This window comes from Chelon labrosus (assembly GCF_963514085.1).
Source record: "Chelon labrosus genome assembly, chromosome: 4".
NCBI classification, from domain to species: domain Eukaryota; kingdom Metazoa; phylum Chordata; class Actinopteri; order Mugiliformes; family Mugilidae; genus Chelon; species Chelon labrosus.
This window is the reverse complement of record NC_140340.1, coordinates 12,984,367-13,001,019: the sequence shown is the minus strand read 5'-3', so window position 1 is coordinate 13,001,019 and position 16,653 is coordinate 12,984,367. Positions and strand designations below refer to the sequence as shown.

At 40.7% G+C, this 16,653-nt stretch overlaps 1 protein-coding gene across 2 annotated transcripts; it reads left to right on the top strand.

Annotated features, from left to right (window-relative positions):
* Positions 1-6,291: 6,291 nt before the first annotated feature.
* znf362a (zinc finger protein 362a) lies at positions 6,292-11,832 on the top strand (the record flags this gene model as incomplete). Of its 2 annotated transcripts, none has more annotated exons than XM_084542976.1 (8): positions 6,292-6,438; positions 7,735-7,942; positions 8,089-8,214; positions 8,804-9,125; positions 9,622-9,846; positions 10,181-10,259; positions 10,382-10,540; positions 10,626-11,832. In XM_084542976.1, 8 exons carry the CDS (start codon positions 6,292-6,294, stop codon positions 10,743-10,745), a joined length of 1,386 nt encoding a protein of 461 aa, XP_084399102.1. In that variant the 3' UTR covers positions 10,746-11,832. The 2 variants fall into 2 exon arrangements, with proteins under 2 accessions (XP_084399102.1, XP_084399101.1); XM_084542975.1 differs by having other exon boundaries at positions 7,702-7,942.
* Positions 11,833-16,653: the final 4,821 nt, after the last annotated feature.

The following is a 16,653-nucleotide window of genomic DNA, read 5'->3' as shown; positions in this document are numbered from 1 at the left end:
AGAAACTGCCCATGTTAAACACTAATATAATTGTCTGAGCCCCTGTAATTCTGGTGACCACTTATAGATATAATAGACAATAAGGTGTTGAACACAGTTTGTAGTTTTTTAGGCACACCTGAGTTAATCTGATGTAGTCCTGAAATACATCCCACCTTCACGAACCTTATAATTTTTATGAGCGCTGGATAAACTGTGTGGTCATTATTGGAGACTTATTGGAGACTCTGACATTAACCTGCAAACATTCACAATTTTTGACTAAAAAAAAAAAAATGCAGTAGCGTTCAGCACATTGTGAACCTAAAAGGTAAGAAACTACCATTTTGTTGTTGAACTGTGTTGCTGTGTTGTTGGTGACCTAAAATGGTTTCCAGCATTTGAACCATGAGACTTTGTGCTTCTAGTATAGTTTGTCAAATTTGATTCCTACTGTCAAAGCAACAGGACGATTGCATCCAGTATTCGGTTACAATTACATAATTTCAAAAACGGCAGCAACGCCTCTAAAACAGAGACTGTTGCTTGTGACTAAGCACCAGCTTAAGCTGTCATGAATTAAACCAAACATCAGCTTGATGTATGACTTCAAGTCTTGAAAGCAGTTGAGTTTTAAATGTCAGGCAACATGTCTACTAATTGTACTACAGGAAATCAATTACACCGATGAGGCTTAACATTATGACCACCTTCCTAATATTGCATAGGTCTCCCTTGTGACTCATCAGAGAATGGACATGGGCCTTCTGAGGGTGTCGTGTGGTGTCTGGTAACAGGATATTGTTAGTGGGGGCCTTTGGGTCCTATGGGTTGAGGGGAGAGGCCTCTGTGGATCATCCCACAGATACTTGATCAGTTTGGGATCTGGTGAATTTGGAGGCCAGGTCAACACCTCGTGCTGTTTTTCATGTTTTTTTTTTTTTTTTTTTAGTTGTTCCTAAAGCGTTTTTGTGTGTGTGCCTGTGTCCGGCTGCATCCTGCTGGGGATGGCTGCTGCCATCAAGGAGTGTCATTGCTATGGGGTGGGGGTGCCTGGTCTGGTCTAGGTGGGTGCAACATGTCTAAGTAACATCCACATGAATGCCAGGTCCAAAAGTTTCCCAGCAGAACATTGCTGTGTCACAAGATGGTCAATGTTATTTACTTCTCCTGTTGGTGGTTTTAATGTTGTGGCTGACTGGTGCATAAATCTGTTAGGATTAGCACTTAATCTTTTCAATAATCAGAAATGCCTGTACATCATAGAAGCAAAAAATATTTTTTGTCAGGTTGTAGATCAGTGTATTACAATATACTGTAGTATTGCAATTGTAATTGAGTGCATAATCTGATTACATTAAATACTGTATAATAAGCACCATGTGTAGGTTTATAACTTTCCTTGTCTCATGCAAAGTGGTGGTTACTTCTTGAATATGTTTCCAGCTATAATAAGGCAGCATGTTCACCATCAGCTGAAGCTGTGGCAGCACTGCCATCTCCTGCTGAGCTAAGCACAGGGCATATTAGCAGCCTGGCATGCCTCTGCTGAGAGGATTACACTTCATATTTACTGTACATGATCACAGTGATCTGGGACAGGGAGGCAGCTTTTATAAGCAGCGTAAAAGAGGGGACACCTGAATTCAACAATTCCCATATTTAAACACTTCAAACTGGACCTCAGTCTCTCTGAATGAAGCATACAACAGTTAAATATGTATGTGTATGAGTGAGCATTGTCTGTGATGATACAGAGAAAGGGAGCCTTATTTGTTTCACACAAACGTCTCCGTGCGGGAAAGCCTCATTCCCCACGCACATGCACGGTTTCATCTAATGACGCAGAGCAAATGCGCACACCACAACATCTGCAAGAAAACAGACAAATTAATAGAAGCCAGAAAATGGGTTAAAAAGCAGTTTGAGTGCAGTGTTTTCACACCGAGCGATTCCCCTTGCCTGCAGCACCCAGAAGTGAACAGCAGGCGACCCGGAAGGTTTGAAGTCCGACTGAGAGCAAGCAGAAAGAAGAGTCTAATCCTTTATAAAATATTCCTTCTCTCGCTGGTTCAGGTACGTTGGCCTCTCGATTGCAAATTCTCTGCCTCGTTTTGCTCTTTTCTCTCTCAGCCGCTCCGCGTCGCTTTCTATTTGAGTCATGCAAAAGTTGGAATTAAAAAGCAGCATTTGCAGCGCGTAAGAATGATAAAGAATGATTTTATTTTTCCGGCAATCGTGCAACTAAAGGCTTTCATTACGCATCAGTGTTACCATCGACGTTTGGATTTATGGCTCAACAGCTGCCGAGCGTCCAGCAAAGGCATGATGATTGTAGGAAGTGTCATGGTGTGTGTGTGTGTGTGTGTGTGTGTGTGTTTTTTTCCTCCGCAAGCCGGGCTATTCAAACCTGCAAATCAAAGTAAACAATCATTGGTACGCTTAATGCAAATATGCCTCATGCAGGAGGCGCGTCGCAGCAGCGTTTAATCACATCCGGAGAATTAGGCGCTTATATTATTCGGATCTGCAGAATATGGCGTCCAGTGCTTATAAAAATAAGACGAGGCTGCCATTTTTGTTTTCCTTTTGTCTGAAATTTTTTGATAAACTGTCTGAGAATGTGGGAGAGGCGGAGGACAGAGCGAGGCGCTGCGGAGGATCCTTTGGAGGAAATGCTCCCGTTTGACGCCGATCGAGATGATCTTTAAAGATCATGCTTCTGTGTCTTTTTTTTTTTTTTTTTTTTTAAATATTTTTTTTTTTAATACGGGAATAATTCAGCACAACGCGAGCAAAGGAGGAAAAGTTAACCCCAACTTTGCGTTTAAAAGGCGACCTCGCGGCAGTGCTGTGTGGCGAAGCTGAAACACTGAGGTTTAAAAATAGTTTTCTGTCTGCAAAGGACGTGGTACCCGCACACCACCGTGGTAGCACCTGACCCCCACTAACCATCTGCATGATTATTATTATAGACAGATCAGAGTTCAGCTCATGTCAGCAGCTGTTGCAGAATTATTATTGGCATGGCTGATCTCATCGCTTTCTCACAAGTTATCCTTAATACAGCTTTATGAGTAATGTGATCGTTATCATCTATTGTATTTTGAGTAGATGTATGTATCATATCTTCCTCTTTATTGTTATCCGTTATTAAATACTCCAAAATCATCAAGTATCCAGTTATAAATATTATTTTATATATCTTTTTTTTAAAATTATCATTATTATCGCCAAGTCTATAAAATTAAAAGACTTTGTTCAGATACAGTTACTTTGATCAGTCAAGTACCCAAAAACTATCATTTAAAATAGCTCATAGCTGATCTAAAGCTAGCTGTGTCACCTACATTAACCTGTGAGACACGAAAAAACATTGTGACATACACTCATCTGCCAGTTCATTAGGTATACTAAGGCAAATCAATCTATTCTAATAAGCCGCTCCTGAACTAAATCCTCCTTCATTTGTGTTATGATGTTAAGTTTATGTTGAAACGACGCGAGGAGGCTGGTAAATTTAACTGTAGGATCATTCTGGAGGATGTAGTTTGTGGTGCTGTTAAGCACAAACGCGTTATTATTGTTCAGAATAGCCCAAAGTTGAATCAAAAGGTTTCTCGGCTACTTTAAACAATACCTCAATACCATAACCTTCATAAAGCTACGATTTAGTGCAGGGCTGTTATATTAAGATTGATTAGTTTTCACTAGTGTAGCTAATGATCTGGCAAGTTATTACATATAAAACTTGCCTTCCTTAATAAAATACATCTCATGTTCTTTTATACCAAACTCCATCCAAAACACCCATTCTGAAAGGAAGGGTATGGATTTATAAAGCTTTACTAAACAATGCATTATTAAAGTTATCTGTCACAATGTTCAGTCTCTAAATTAGAGGACTGTTACCTGTGACCAAACATCGGTTTACTTTGACAGGATTAAAGCTGTCGATAAGAAGGGAGTTTATCTGATGTACGACTTCGAGTCTTTAAAGCAGCAGAGCTCTAAATGTCAGACAGTTAGTCTACTCGTCATACATCAGGAAATCAGCTATAAATGAGATAACTGTTTTGATTATCACTCAATCAGGATTTAAGTTTTTTTTTTTTGGTTGGTCACGTGTAATGAAAACTGAAAATCTTTGGGTTGTAGACAACGGGACTTTGTCAGCTTCATCTGTGGGGAATTTGAACATTTGAGTTTTTTTTCTGATATTTTGTAGAAAATGCATTAATCATTCATCAACAGAACAATTTGTTGATCATTGACAATGTAGTGCAGGAAATCCTTGTGTTAAAGATGCAGGACTCATCTTTAAAGCAACTGAACTAGATGTACAATTTGTGTAAGTCTTTGTCCTACCCACTGGAATTAATTACAACCCTTACTTTCTCCACTGAAATGCTGCTGCAATTATCTAGAAACCCCTTTAAAAAGTATTCTGGCATAAAGTCCTTGTAAAAATAAAGTCCAGCCAGTCTTGTCTCTTCATGTTATAAAAATGAACCTACTGACTGGAAGAACTTTGTAAAATCTGAAGAAAGCTCACATCAGCAAACACAACAACGTACAGGCACTGTAAATCGCATATAGTACCTTGCTGCCTCAACATGTTGCCTCAGTGAAGCTCGACATCTCTGAAAGTGACACAAAGATGTCCAATAGCCGTCAAACTCCTGCTCCCTCGAGGCAGAAATCCTCCAGGAAGCGAACCTGATCCCCGCTGGCATCATTAGAGAAATATTTTGCGGGGCGTAGTGTACGCTCGCACCCCTGGACGTATCGGTTTTGTTTCTCTTGGCCCGCAGATGTGGACTGTGTTATGCCTCTGCTAATCCAAACAGACTTAGGAATGGAGAAGTGTGCCAAAGCATGCAACGCAAAATATTTTAAAAAGAAATTCATACAGGGTTGAAAGGAGAAGTTATGGAAAGAAAGGCCTTCAGATCACAACTTGAACAGTGAGTTACTCTTTCTGCCTCAAAAATAGGAACGTGTTCGACCGTCTGGTCAAACACAGTCTATGGAAAAGTAACTTGATCAAGCATTGTGTTTTATTTTCAGCCTGAAAAGCAGATATTCTACTTTGAATGTGAGTCTTTCATGCTCTCTAAGGTGTGACTAAATATAGAGTTTAAGATGAACTGGTGTAACACTTACAATGTGGTTTCTGTGCAGCATCTTCATTAAAGGTATTCCATATTTATAGTCGGGTTATTGACCTCTAAGCTTCTGACACTGGCTACGTCATTCAGGCCTTGCTGTGCTCTGAAGTGAGACTGTGAAGTTTGCCCTGTTTCCCATCTCTAAACCAAACTGGGCCTCATGTGTCAAGGAGGAGACAGAGAGCGACAGATTAGGATCTGAGCCACAGCACTTTTAACATCTCTGTTTTCTCTGATAAATGTTTCCTGACTAGCTGTTGTACTCATGTGAGGAGCTTATCTCTCAGGCAGCATGCCCATCACGCAGACGGGTGGTTGAACCCCCCCGAAAGATACTGACATTTACTAACGTAAACATGCTCCTTTGGAAGAAAAAAAAAAAAAAACTCTCGCCAACTTCACTCACCGTGGCAACTGAGAAACATCCTCCTCTTGCACTTTTGGGAAAGCAGGGGCGCAAAAGTTATCTGAAAAAAAAAATCACAAGACCAGGAAAATTTACAGTCAGCTGCTGCCTCACCACTGTTTTCTACATGAACAACAGATCTACACACAAATACAGAGGGCACAGTTTTGAGAAATATGAGCTAACAATGGTTCCTGGCTTCAGTTTGACCAGACAGAAGTGAATAAACATAATTAAACTGATGATCTGTCACAGGTAAAGATTGTTCAGTTTACGGCAGGGTGTCAAACATACAGCCCAGGGGGTCTTATCTGGCCCATGGGATGAATGTGCAAGGTGCGACAATTACATAGAAGACATTAGCTGTAATTTGTCAATAAACGTAGGTGCTATTCCTAATTTCTCCACTAGGGGTCTCACTGTTTTAGAGAACTAAACAGCAGATGGCAGCAATGCGCCAGAAATTGCCCTTTGCTTTCTGAAGAACCTTCAGGTTGTTCATAAAATGTTTTGTAAAAGTTCAGTTCATTAAATGTATTTTCATAATGTTCTTCTTTGCACTGAGACAAACTGAAAAATCTTGAGTTGTCGTTATTTATAGGGGCTATTTTGTTACCGGTCCGGCCACCGCCTGAGTGTGTGGCCCCTGAACTAAAATTAGTTTGACACCCCTGATTTAAGGGGTCAAAAGCCTAAACATTCTTAAAACATTCTTAAAATGTTGACAGTAAATAAATGACCAGTAGTCTACATGTCCAGATAGATAGAAAAGTTGACTTCATCCTGTTTATGACTCTGTCTGTGTTTTTATATTTCAGGATGGCTGAACCCCGCTTTAACAATCCATATTTTTGGCCTCCACCTCCTACGATGTCTGGCCAGGTGAGGGACACTTTCTGTACATGTTAACCTCATGCTATATAATTATTTGACCGTAATTGTCTTAGATTTTTTTTTTTTAATTATTATTATTCCTTGACATTTAGAAGAAAATATATTCTTTTATTTAGAGAGATAGATGAGAAGATGTCTGTCCACTAAATATGTTTAGTTAGCTTTACATGAAACTGCTAGCTGTACCTCTAAAGCTTATTATTTTACATGACTCAAGATTTGTTTTAGTTATTTATTTTTGCATATAATTAGTTGAGAATATATCAGTCATCTAAATATGAAGCTTCAGACAACAGCTGCTTAACTTAGCATGGCATTATGACAGGTTGAAACAAGCTAGCATGCCTGTGTCTAACAAAGCCAGCAGCACCATTATTTAAAGATTTAATCACAGTACAAATAAATAGCTTGACATAAAAAAAAATCTGCTTTTCTTTTGTAGAGAGTTAGATAACAAGATAATGGTCCACTAATACTGCAGCAATTAGCTTAGCTTAGCGTTCATACAAGTGAAAACAGCTAGCCTGTTGCTATCCAGCAATACCCAGCAGCACCTCTAAAGCTTTAACATGACACATCCATGAAATGCACAATATAATTATATGCATTCATTCACACTATATAAAGGTTGTTCTGTGACGTCAGCCATAGGATTTCTGGATAGCGTTTTTGAAGCTCAATGTAGGCGTTAAGAGCCGTCGCCATCTTGAAAGTTTCTTAACTAACGAGTGGAGCCAAAGCAGACAGCTAACATTCTTGGACAGCACCCATCTGCCACTTAGCTAAGAAAAGAAATAGACACATAATCTCCTGTTGTTTTAGCTGGTTCTTATACAGATTCAAAAGAGACACGACAAGTTATCTTTACCTTTGTACATAACCAGACTGGCTCTTTACCCCTTGTTCCAGTGTTAATGCCAAACTAGGCTAACGTTAGCATGCAGATATGAGAGTGGTATCAAACCTGTGATTTCGTGATTTATTTCTTTTTTTTTATAATTTTTTCCTGAATTACTGGATATTACTGGCCTTAGAATAAGTGCCTGGGCTCTAAAAAATAATTTTACTGAGACAAATCTAAGAAAGAAAAGTCTCTCGTAAAGTTCAGACATTGGTTCTTCAACATGTTGAAGGAAGTTCTGGCTACAATGTCAGGTATCAGCCACTAGAGGGAACCGTTGCCTCATAAACTGACACTAACTGAACTGACGATGGCTGTTCTCTTGTCAAATGTTGCTTCCTGGCTGAAAGCTGGATAACCTAGTCTTGATCAATAAAATCAAGGAGCAGCTGATGGCAGAGAAGATTAGGCCACCTCATCTGGCGCCTGCTTCAGCCCCGTCCCAACAGCCCTTGCTGGCTCCGCCGAGCCAGGCTGAAGGCGGCCAGCACGGGATGTCCAAAGCTCAGCAGATGCAGGTTCTCCACAGCCACAGCCCCTCTCAGCCTGATATCGCACTGCACGCCCGCCCAGCGTCCAGCTCAGTCACAGGTAACCTGAAAAAAAAATAAATAAAAATCTTTGATGTTCTTCATTTTGACCTTGTTTCCTTTGTTGTATTGCATCAGGAATAAACTTACTCAGCTTAATGACACTTCTTGTGAACATACAAACATACATCCACATTGTGTTACCAGGTCGTATTCTGGGAGACGTAAACTTGAATCTGGATGATAAGGCAGCTATAAAAGCCAGGGGTCTTTGGGAGGACTGGCATCTGCGTCAACTCATTGATCATCCTTCCAGGACAAACCACGTCTCAGGTAACCACATAAACCTCAGCGGGATGCGGCTTCAGCTGTGTATAATTCATAATTGTGTTGAAATGACACGAAAGGACAAATGTTCTAGAAAATGATGCACATCTGATTAAAATATGTTGAAAATGATGTATTAATAACACCAGTAACAAAACTCCACTGCACGATTGAATCAGTATTTGCAGTTTGGACACAAATGCTGTTAAGTTCTGTTGGGCATGTCAGTTCAAATTGCAGATGTTTTCTTATCTGATGAACACAGATAAAACACTGATGCACCCCTCATCATCTGTGTTGTGTTAAAGTTTGCATACTGTGCATACTGTGTATCGGATATATACCTAGCCTGGTTCCAGACATCTACATTTTTAGCAATGAAAACAATTAAATGGCAAATAATTCTTGCACACACCGTATATATACTCAATTAAAACCTATGACTACATTTATACACTGTTGCCCATGAAGTTGGAATGATTTATTATAATAATTTATTAAGTTTTAGGTTTGGAAGAGTTAAAGTTGAGTTAAAGTTTTGAGAAGATATACACTTTATCTGTCAAGAATAAATCACTTTTCATCATCCCATCAGGTGTGGCGCTGGCGTCCAGAACAGGCAACCTCAACACCTCAGAGATCATCACCCCCACCACACCCACCTCAAGCAGCCACAGCCGGCTGGGCGGGGCTCCCACCCCTCACCTCATCTCAGGGTTAGCTGGCTGCCATGGGATGGAGCATGGGAGAAACAATGGGGGCCTCGTGGGGCTCCTTGGCCCACCTCCAAAGGTGGAACGGGGGCGTAAGAAGATCAAGGCAGAGAATGGGTCTTCTCTTTTGGTGGTGCCCTACCCGATCCTTGCCAACGACCAGTCCTGTGTCACCATTGCTACAAAAGAGGGAAAAACCTACAGGTAAGAAAAGGGCGGCGGCTTAGTTCTACATTTTATTCTTTGACAATACTTTTGCTAACCAGGTTTGTACAGGCTTTGACTCATGACTCATGAAATGCCACAACATTAAAACCACTTGCAGGAGAAGTAAATAACATTGACCATCTTGTGACAATTCAATGTTTTGCTGGGAAACTTTTGGACCTGGCGGATGTCCAGGTCCAAATGTGGATGTCACTTAGACATGTAGCACCCACCTAGACCAGACCAGGCACCCCCACCCCATAGCAATGACACTCCTTGATGGCTCTATATACTGTATTACAAGTTTGAAATGATATATACTGACAATGCATGAATACCTTAAGCAATACTGCATCCTTTTGAAATTATGAAACTGAACAAATGCACAATCCAAAGACTATACTGCTGTGCTCAGAAACTTCTGCATGCTGCATCTCTCGGTGCATCTTCCTCACGTGTGTTCTCCATCTGTGTCATCGTCTCCTTGATTCAGGTGTAAAATGTGCCCGCTGACCTTCTTCTCTAAGTCAGACATGCAGATCCACTCCAAAACGCACACAGAGGCGAAGGCTCACAAGTGTCCTCACTGCACAAAGTCCTTTTCGAACGCGTCCTACCTGGCCCAGCACCTTCGCATACACTTGGGTGTCAAACCCTACCGCTGCTCCTACTGTGAGAAGTGTTTTCGCCAGCTCTCCCACCTGCAGCAGCACACCAGGTCTGACATTTGAAACTGTTTCAGCATGTTTGCGACGACTGGTTTTGTCAGATTTTTGTAATTCACCAAAACTTCTTTCAATCAGAGAGTGGGATCCTCTGTGAACCTTCAAATTAGTGTTAACATGTTGCAGTATAAGCTGACATTTCACATGGATAGATTTTCTCTTGGCATGATGAGACAAGATTAAATGTACAAAAAATTAAATATGCAAAACTACAAACTATTAGCTCGTTAAACGTTTTAAAAAGGAAAGAGTTTGGAGAATTTCTTGCTGAAGTTTTTCTAGCTTCTTGTCTAACCTGTTTCTGGGAACTCATTGTTACTGTTACAGAATCCACACGGGCGACCGGCCTTATAAATGCGCCCATCCAGGATGTGAAAAAGCTTTTACTCAGCTGTCTAATCTGCAGGTAAATATGAACTGTTTTACCTGCACTGCCTGGCTTTGTGACATACCGTGAGGCGTTGCTGTTTGCAGAGCTGTATGAAGACGTCTCATTTTGTACGTCTTATTTTTTCCCCCCCGCTGAAGTCTCACCAGAGGCAGCACAACAAAGACAAACCCTTCAAATGCTCCAACTGTTACCGTGCCTATTCAGACTCTGCCTCGCTGCAGATCCACCTGTCTGCACACGCCATCAAAAACGCCAAGGCCTTCTGCTGCAGCATGTGTGGCAGGGCGTACACCTCAGTGAGTTACAAGTTACAATATTTAAATCTGAATGCACTGCTGCAGTCATATCTGAAACGCATTGTTTGTCTCTTGTTCTTTCCAGGAGACGTATCTTATGAAGCACATGTCTAAACACACAATGGTGGAACATGTGATGTCCCATCACTCCCCTCAGCACAGGACAGAGTCTCCCTCCATCCCTATACGGATCTCCCTCATCTAAACCCCTCACCCGTCTTCTGCTGTCCCATCAGAGACGTCTCCTGTGATCCCACCTCTCTAGTCCTTCAATGGACCACACGACCCATGAACGGGTTCGAGAAATGTGCCAGATTGACAGTATTTTGAGAAGAGGTGCTTTTAATGAGTATGTCCTCCTTTCCTTTCTTGCTGACCAGATAGTATTATCGGGGGGACATCCAAAGATGATTTTCTCAGCACTTTCAGGCCTGAAAATGACGGGCCTAAAAAAGTTTTTCCTTCTTTTTTTGTTTTTTCTATGTGACTAAGTATTGCTCCAGGCAGCTACACGGAAAATCTTTCTAACATTTTTGTGTTTTACAGATCACAGTGTCTTTTTTTAATTGTTTACTTTCTTCACTTAATCTTCTGCAAATAGTATATTTGCATTGGAAAATGTCTTCCATTTACTGGGTGGCCAAGTTAGCATAAAGGTGAATGCCTATATAACGTGTATTCATTGTGTATTGTGCCACTTCCCATGTCAGTGTTTGCAACGTTCATGAACTAAGGGGCCATAATGTACACATTTATAATGTGTCAACATTTTTATTACAGTAATTTTCAACCTGTTGCCAACCTTATACATACCAGGATGAGTGACTGTGTTTTTCATGTATTTTTACAGTGTTTGAAATGCTTAAGTCAATCCTGGAGTAGTCAAGATTTTAAAAGTGCTAAATTATGAGCACGGTCATAAAGTGTTTAATAAATAAAACACTTCAAACTACCAAAAAAAAAAAAAAACTGAATTTAAATTGTGACACAGTGTGACAAACTGTGTTTTAGGTAATTCAAAAAAGTGTATATTTCAAATTCAAATCCTAAACAAACTTTGCAGCGTTGCCATTCTGCTGCTGCCATACAGGCAGTTGTGTTACTGCCTAGAAAGATAAGGATCAGCGTATCAATGAATATTGTTTTTTCAATGATATGTGACAGAATATTTTGTCGTCATGTATGCATTTAAGCCTTAACTATGTTACAACTCTAGGGTTGATTCTGTTTTTTCACTTTATGTTGGTCTTTTACGTCTTAGCATGGTATATACTGTAAATAAGCTATATTAACTGTCAACCCGTTTTATAATAAATTGTTCTATAATTACAGTTTTCTCCTTAGTTTTCCTGGATGTGCCTAAACAAAGCTGAAACTCTTCATCATCACGCATGGCCGGAGGATATTCAGGTGACAGAGCAAGATGAAGACACAGAAAATAACGCTCTTTCAGCAACCGTATTAATGCTCATGAATAAAATGTCAGTTCCTTGTAAGACACCTTTTTGTGATAGTTCATCTTACCCAAAAGTATAAGGTTACCCAGTAGGATATGTTAGTGGAGATAGGCGATAGGCGTTTAAACAGGAAATATGGCCTATTTCCTGTTTAAACCTCAGACTTCCCACCAGTCCCCGAGAACTGAAGAAACTACTCGGATGACTGGTGAAACATCTTCTCAAAAAACTCTACAAGTCCAGTTGCGTTTTTTGAACCTTTTTGGATATACCATGACTGAGAACCTTCACAGACACGTACTACTGAGGAGAGACAAACAATTAAAATGTTTCACTTCCCTTCCACAAAGCCTGAGACTGTGGAAAAAGGATCATTCCACAACAAATATTATAAAAAATGTGAAACAAATTATTTTTTCAAGTAGCATGTATGTTTAGGAAGTACAAAACATTATAAAAATAAGACGACATTTCTCCCCCTCCTGTGACACCAGCAGTATTTAGATTGAAACAGTCAGGTCGCCTCTTTAGTGAAACCGCTGCAATCGCACAAGAGCGAAACCGAAACTTAAGTATGGAGCTCGTTACATTGGTATCGACATTGTCGATATTTGGATCGATACCACCGATTTCCTTTCCGATACTGAGTAAAATTCAGGCTGGTATCGGCAATACCAATCCGATACTTTGTGCAAATACACTTAATGTGTCTGGTATACAGGAGCTGAAATTGCTCCACACATGACTCCATTTACGCTCTGCCACTGTGTCTACAGACTGACTCATTGACTGACTGATTGATTACGCACTTACCCAGGCGGAAGAAAAAGTAGTTCCCACCAACCGCGTATCATTTAGACAAGATCTCAACAGTTTAGTTGCTTTCCACTGTGCTCCTGTTAATGATATAGATTACTTCAAATGACAGAAGTATCAAAAGTATCGACATTTTGATTCGAGAATCGAATTTTGGGCATACAGATCTGGTATCTGTATTACAGTATCGATCCGCACATCATTATCAATCTCAGCAACAGACGTATTGTTTTGTTGTGAAGACTTCTGTGGTAAGTGCATGGTTTTCCCCTCTATCGGCTACAAATTTAATTAATTTGGTGGTTAAAGCACACATCTTGGCTCTTCATAGTTAAATCTATGATGCTCCGACAATAGGCTATGGACACTGCTGATTCATCATAGACTAGTGTTGGTAACTGGCTGTGTGATTACGTGATCTGAGCGTTCTGGGCCGAAGCGTGCACAGTGTCTGTTGCTGCTGTTTCCTGCTTCGTTTTATTCAGGGGTCGACTGTGACAGAAATGTGTGCGATATTATTTTCAGAGGTTTACATTGGCAGGCGTATGTATGTTGTATCTATAGCCCTTGTGTTGAATACTTTTACATATATTCGCGGAACGAGTATAGTTAATGAGGGCGTGTACGCGTGTGTATATATACCAAGGGTGGTCCGATGCGACCTCCATAATGAAACGCCCCCAAATTCAAAGCAACTTCTCTTAAGTGTTGTCCCCATAGCACCTGCAACAGAAAATCTCTGGAGCTGCCACTGCTTCTGGAGGGTCGCGGGGGTGGGGATGAGCAAAGGGAGGAGGAGAGAAGAGGACAAACGAATCAAGCAGATAAATTGCATCCATATCTAAGATACATAGTGCAGTTATTAGCACTCCCACCAAAACAATCATGGCTTTCAAAAGACTTTAATCAACACGTTTAAATAACAATTCAAAGTCTGAAAAGCGTATCACGTGTTTGTGTGTTCTTCTATGTACTGCCTTCCGGGAACCTGCCTCTATTTGTTCATTGCATTCAAGAGTGCAAGGACTGGGAGAGGATCTGCCGTCATTGCTGGGATGGCCTATTTAGCAGGAGCTGTATGTATTTTTGTTTGTTTGTTTGTTTTGTCACAGGATTTTATGGATGTTAATGAGTTGAAAGATACTTAAAACAAACAACTAACGTATGGCTATTTAATTCACTGTTCTTTTTCTAGAAATAACCCTGATTTTACAACCACTGTTTTAAATTTACACCTATCAGGCATAACATTATGACCACCTTCCTAATACTGTGTAGGTCTCCCTTGTGCCAAAACAGTTGTGACTCATCAGAGAATGGACATGGGCCTTCTGAGGGTGTCCTGTGGTGTCTGGCAACAGGATGTTGTTAGTGGGGGGCCTCTGTGGATCGTAACATCCACACGAATGCTAGGTCTAAAAGTTTCCCAGCAGAACATTGAATTGTCACAAGATGGCCGATGTTATGTACTCCACTTGTCAGTGGTTTTAATGTTATGGCTGATCTGTGTATCTTCTTCTCTGGCACTGGCTCATGTGCACTCCATGGGAACACACCCCCATGAAGTAGAGGTGGTGGTACACAGAGGTGCAAAAGAGAAGAATAATGCAACAAAAATAATTTAATGTCTAATGTGTCAAACTACACAAAATCATCATGTCTGTGGTTCAACTTTGTTAAAGAGAAGCATATGCTTAACAATTTCTGGAGTGTTGAATTCCACCTATGTGTGGTGAATCTCAGCGATTCTCCTCCTTTAACTCCACCTCCTGCCAGGTGCAATATAAAAGGCTTCAGGTGGCTCAGTTCATCCTCTCTTGCTGGTTCCTGGTGGTGGTAGTCTGAGGGTGGCTCATCTGCTCTTTCCTTGTTTCTTCCCCAGTTCTGTTCTGTCCTTTTCCTCTGCAGTTTCGTTTGCTAGGTTTGCTTTTCTTTTTGAAACCGGCCTTTCTGTTTGCTTTGGCCTTATTGGTCCAGGTTTACTAAGTTTGTTTAGTTAAAGTACCCTTTTGTTTGGGTTTTGCGATGTTGTTTATCAATTTGGTTGAGGGCTTTTGTTGTGTCTTTTTGTTGTTTAACCTTTTTTGTTGCTTTGTGTTTCAGGGAGTTTTTGTTCCTTTTGGATTTTCAGTGCGGCCTGGGTGTCGTCAGGCGGGAGGCTAGGCACCGTGGTGAAGACCTCATTCCCACTGCATGCAAATAGGGACTGGGGCACTTTTAATGCATCTCTGTAGTGTTTATTTTAGTGTTGTACCCCAGGCCACTGGGAAGGGGGCCGTAACTGATAGTCTGCCTCCCACTGAGGCCCCAGACCACTGATTTTAGCTATTGGTTGTAGTTATTAGAGTTTTAGCTTTATTGTAGCTGGCCTTTTAAAATTGGTATTAATAAAATCATTTTTGCCATACTTGTGTTATCTTTTCTCCACAGTTGTCTTTTTATGTTTATCCCTTTTATTTTTTTCAATAAAAACTTATTTGCTTTATCTACGGTCTCTGCCTCCTCAGTCACGAACCTGTGTCCTTATTCTTTGCATCACATTAGCTTAGTTTTCTGCTTTTTATATCCTGCAAGTCCCCAGGTGGCGTTGTTGGTCTCCTTTTTATTTAATGCTACCCCCCCCCCCCCCCCCCCCCACTCATCACCACATATGGAAGATATTCACATTTTATTGTATGTGCGATCAGTTCTCACTCTCAAAATTTTATTAAATTTTGCTTACCTGCTCACTGCCATGGCTGACAAGGTTAAATTAACTGAACCATTGTCAACAAAGTCTGCCTCACCAGTGTTTTCCTCGCTACGACAAGTCAAAATGTCTTTTGTGAAAAGGACTATTGAGCCTGCCCTTAAAATACACACTTTCTCCTGTGTGTGTTTGTTTGAAAGGAGCTGGGAAGGGTGTGTTGGCGCAAAAGCTCACCGGTTACAACTTGTTCCATAAATATGGAAGTCTGTGCTCCCACAGCCAGTAATTTCCCCCCTGACTTATTGTGACTTTGAGCTGTTGCACATCTATCGATTCCAGCCTTCTCATTCCTGGTTACCCCTGCTTCAGGGTCGGTCAAATTTGGCACATTCCACACCCCACCCAAGGACAATAACTTGGGTGTGTTCTCTCCCCACTCTAGCTTTCTGTGTATATCAGTGGCACTGTTCATTCAACTTGTATTTGATTCTTTCTTCCCACATCTCTCTGCCTCACTCATAGAAGTCAAGACAAAACCTGGTGTCAGGATTGGTTAGTGTGTTGGGGTAAACTGGACCAGCAAAACAGCAATGTTAACTAATCCAGAAACAATTGTGTGTTGATTCGACACACATGAACCATTCCTAGATTCTATAGGAATGGTTCATAAATGATCTATAAATGTCACAGGATCTTTTTTTTTAAAAGATATCTTATTTTCATGGACCCCTTGCAATTACACCACGGACCACTAGGGGTCCGCGGCAGGGGAGATTCTAGGGTCAGACCTTTAGGGGTGCTGAGCCCCCCCCCCCCCACCAAAGAGTGGAAAGACAACAATAAATGAGAGAACACATCGTCCTTTAATGTCAAACTGTGTCACAAAGCTATCATTTGGTTTATAAAATAAAGAAAAGAAATTGCATTTAAATGAGAAGATGAGGTAAGAACAATGGTAGGCAGTATTAGTCTTAAAGTTTGGCTTTAACATCAACATATATACACAAACCAAAAGCTTAATATAACCTGTGGACAGTGGTTGATTGACAACCTGCACCATTAGCTTACCAGAGAGAGAAACGTCAGCTAGTAAATTCCTACTGAACAATAACAACAACAGTAAAAGTTAGAGCTGTTGCTAATGACTGGAT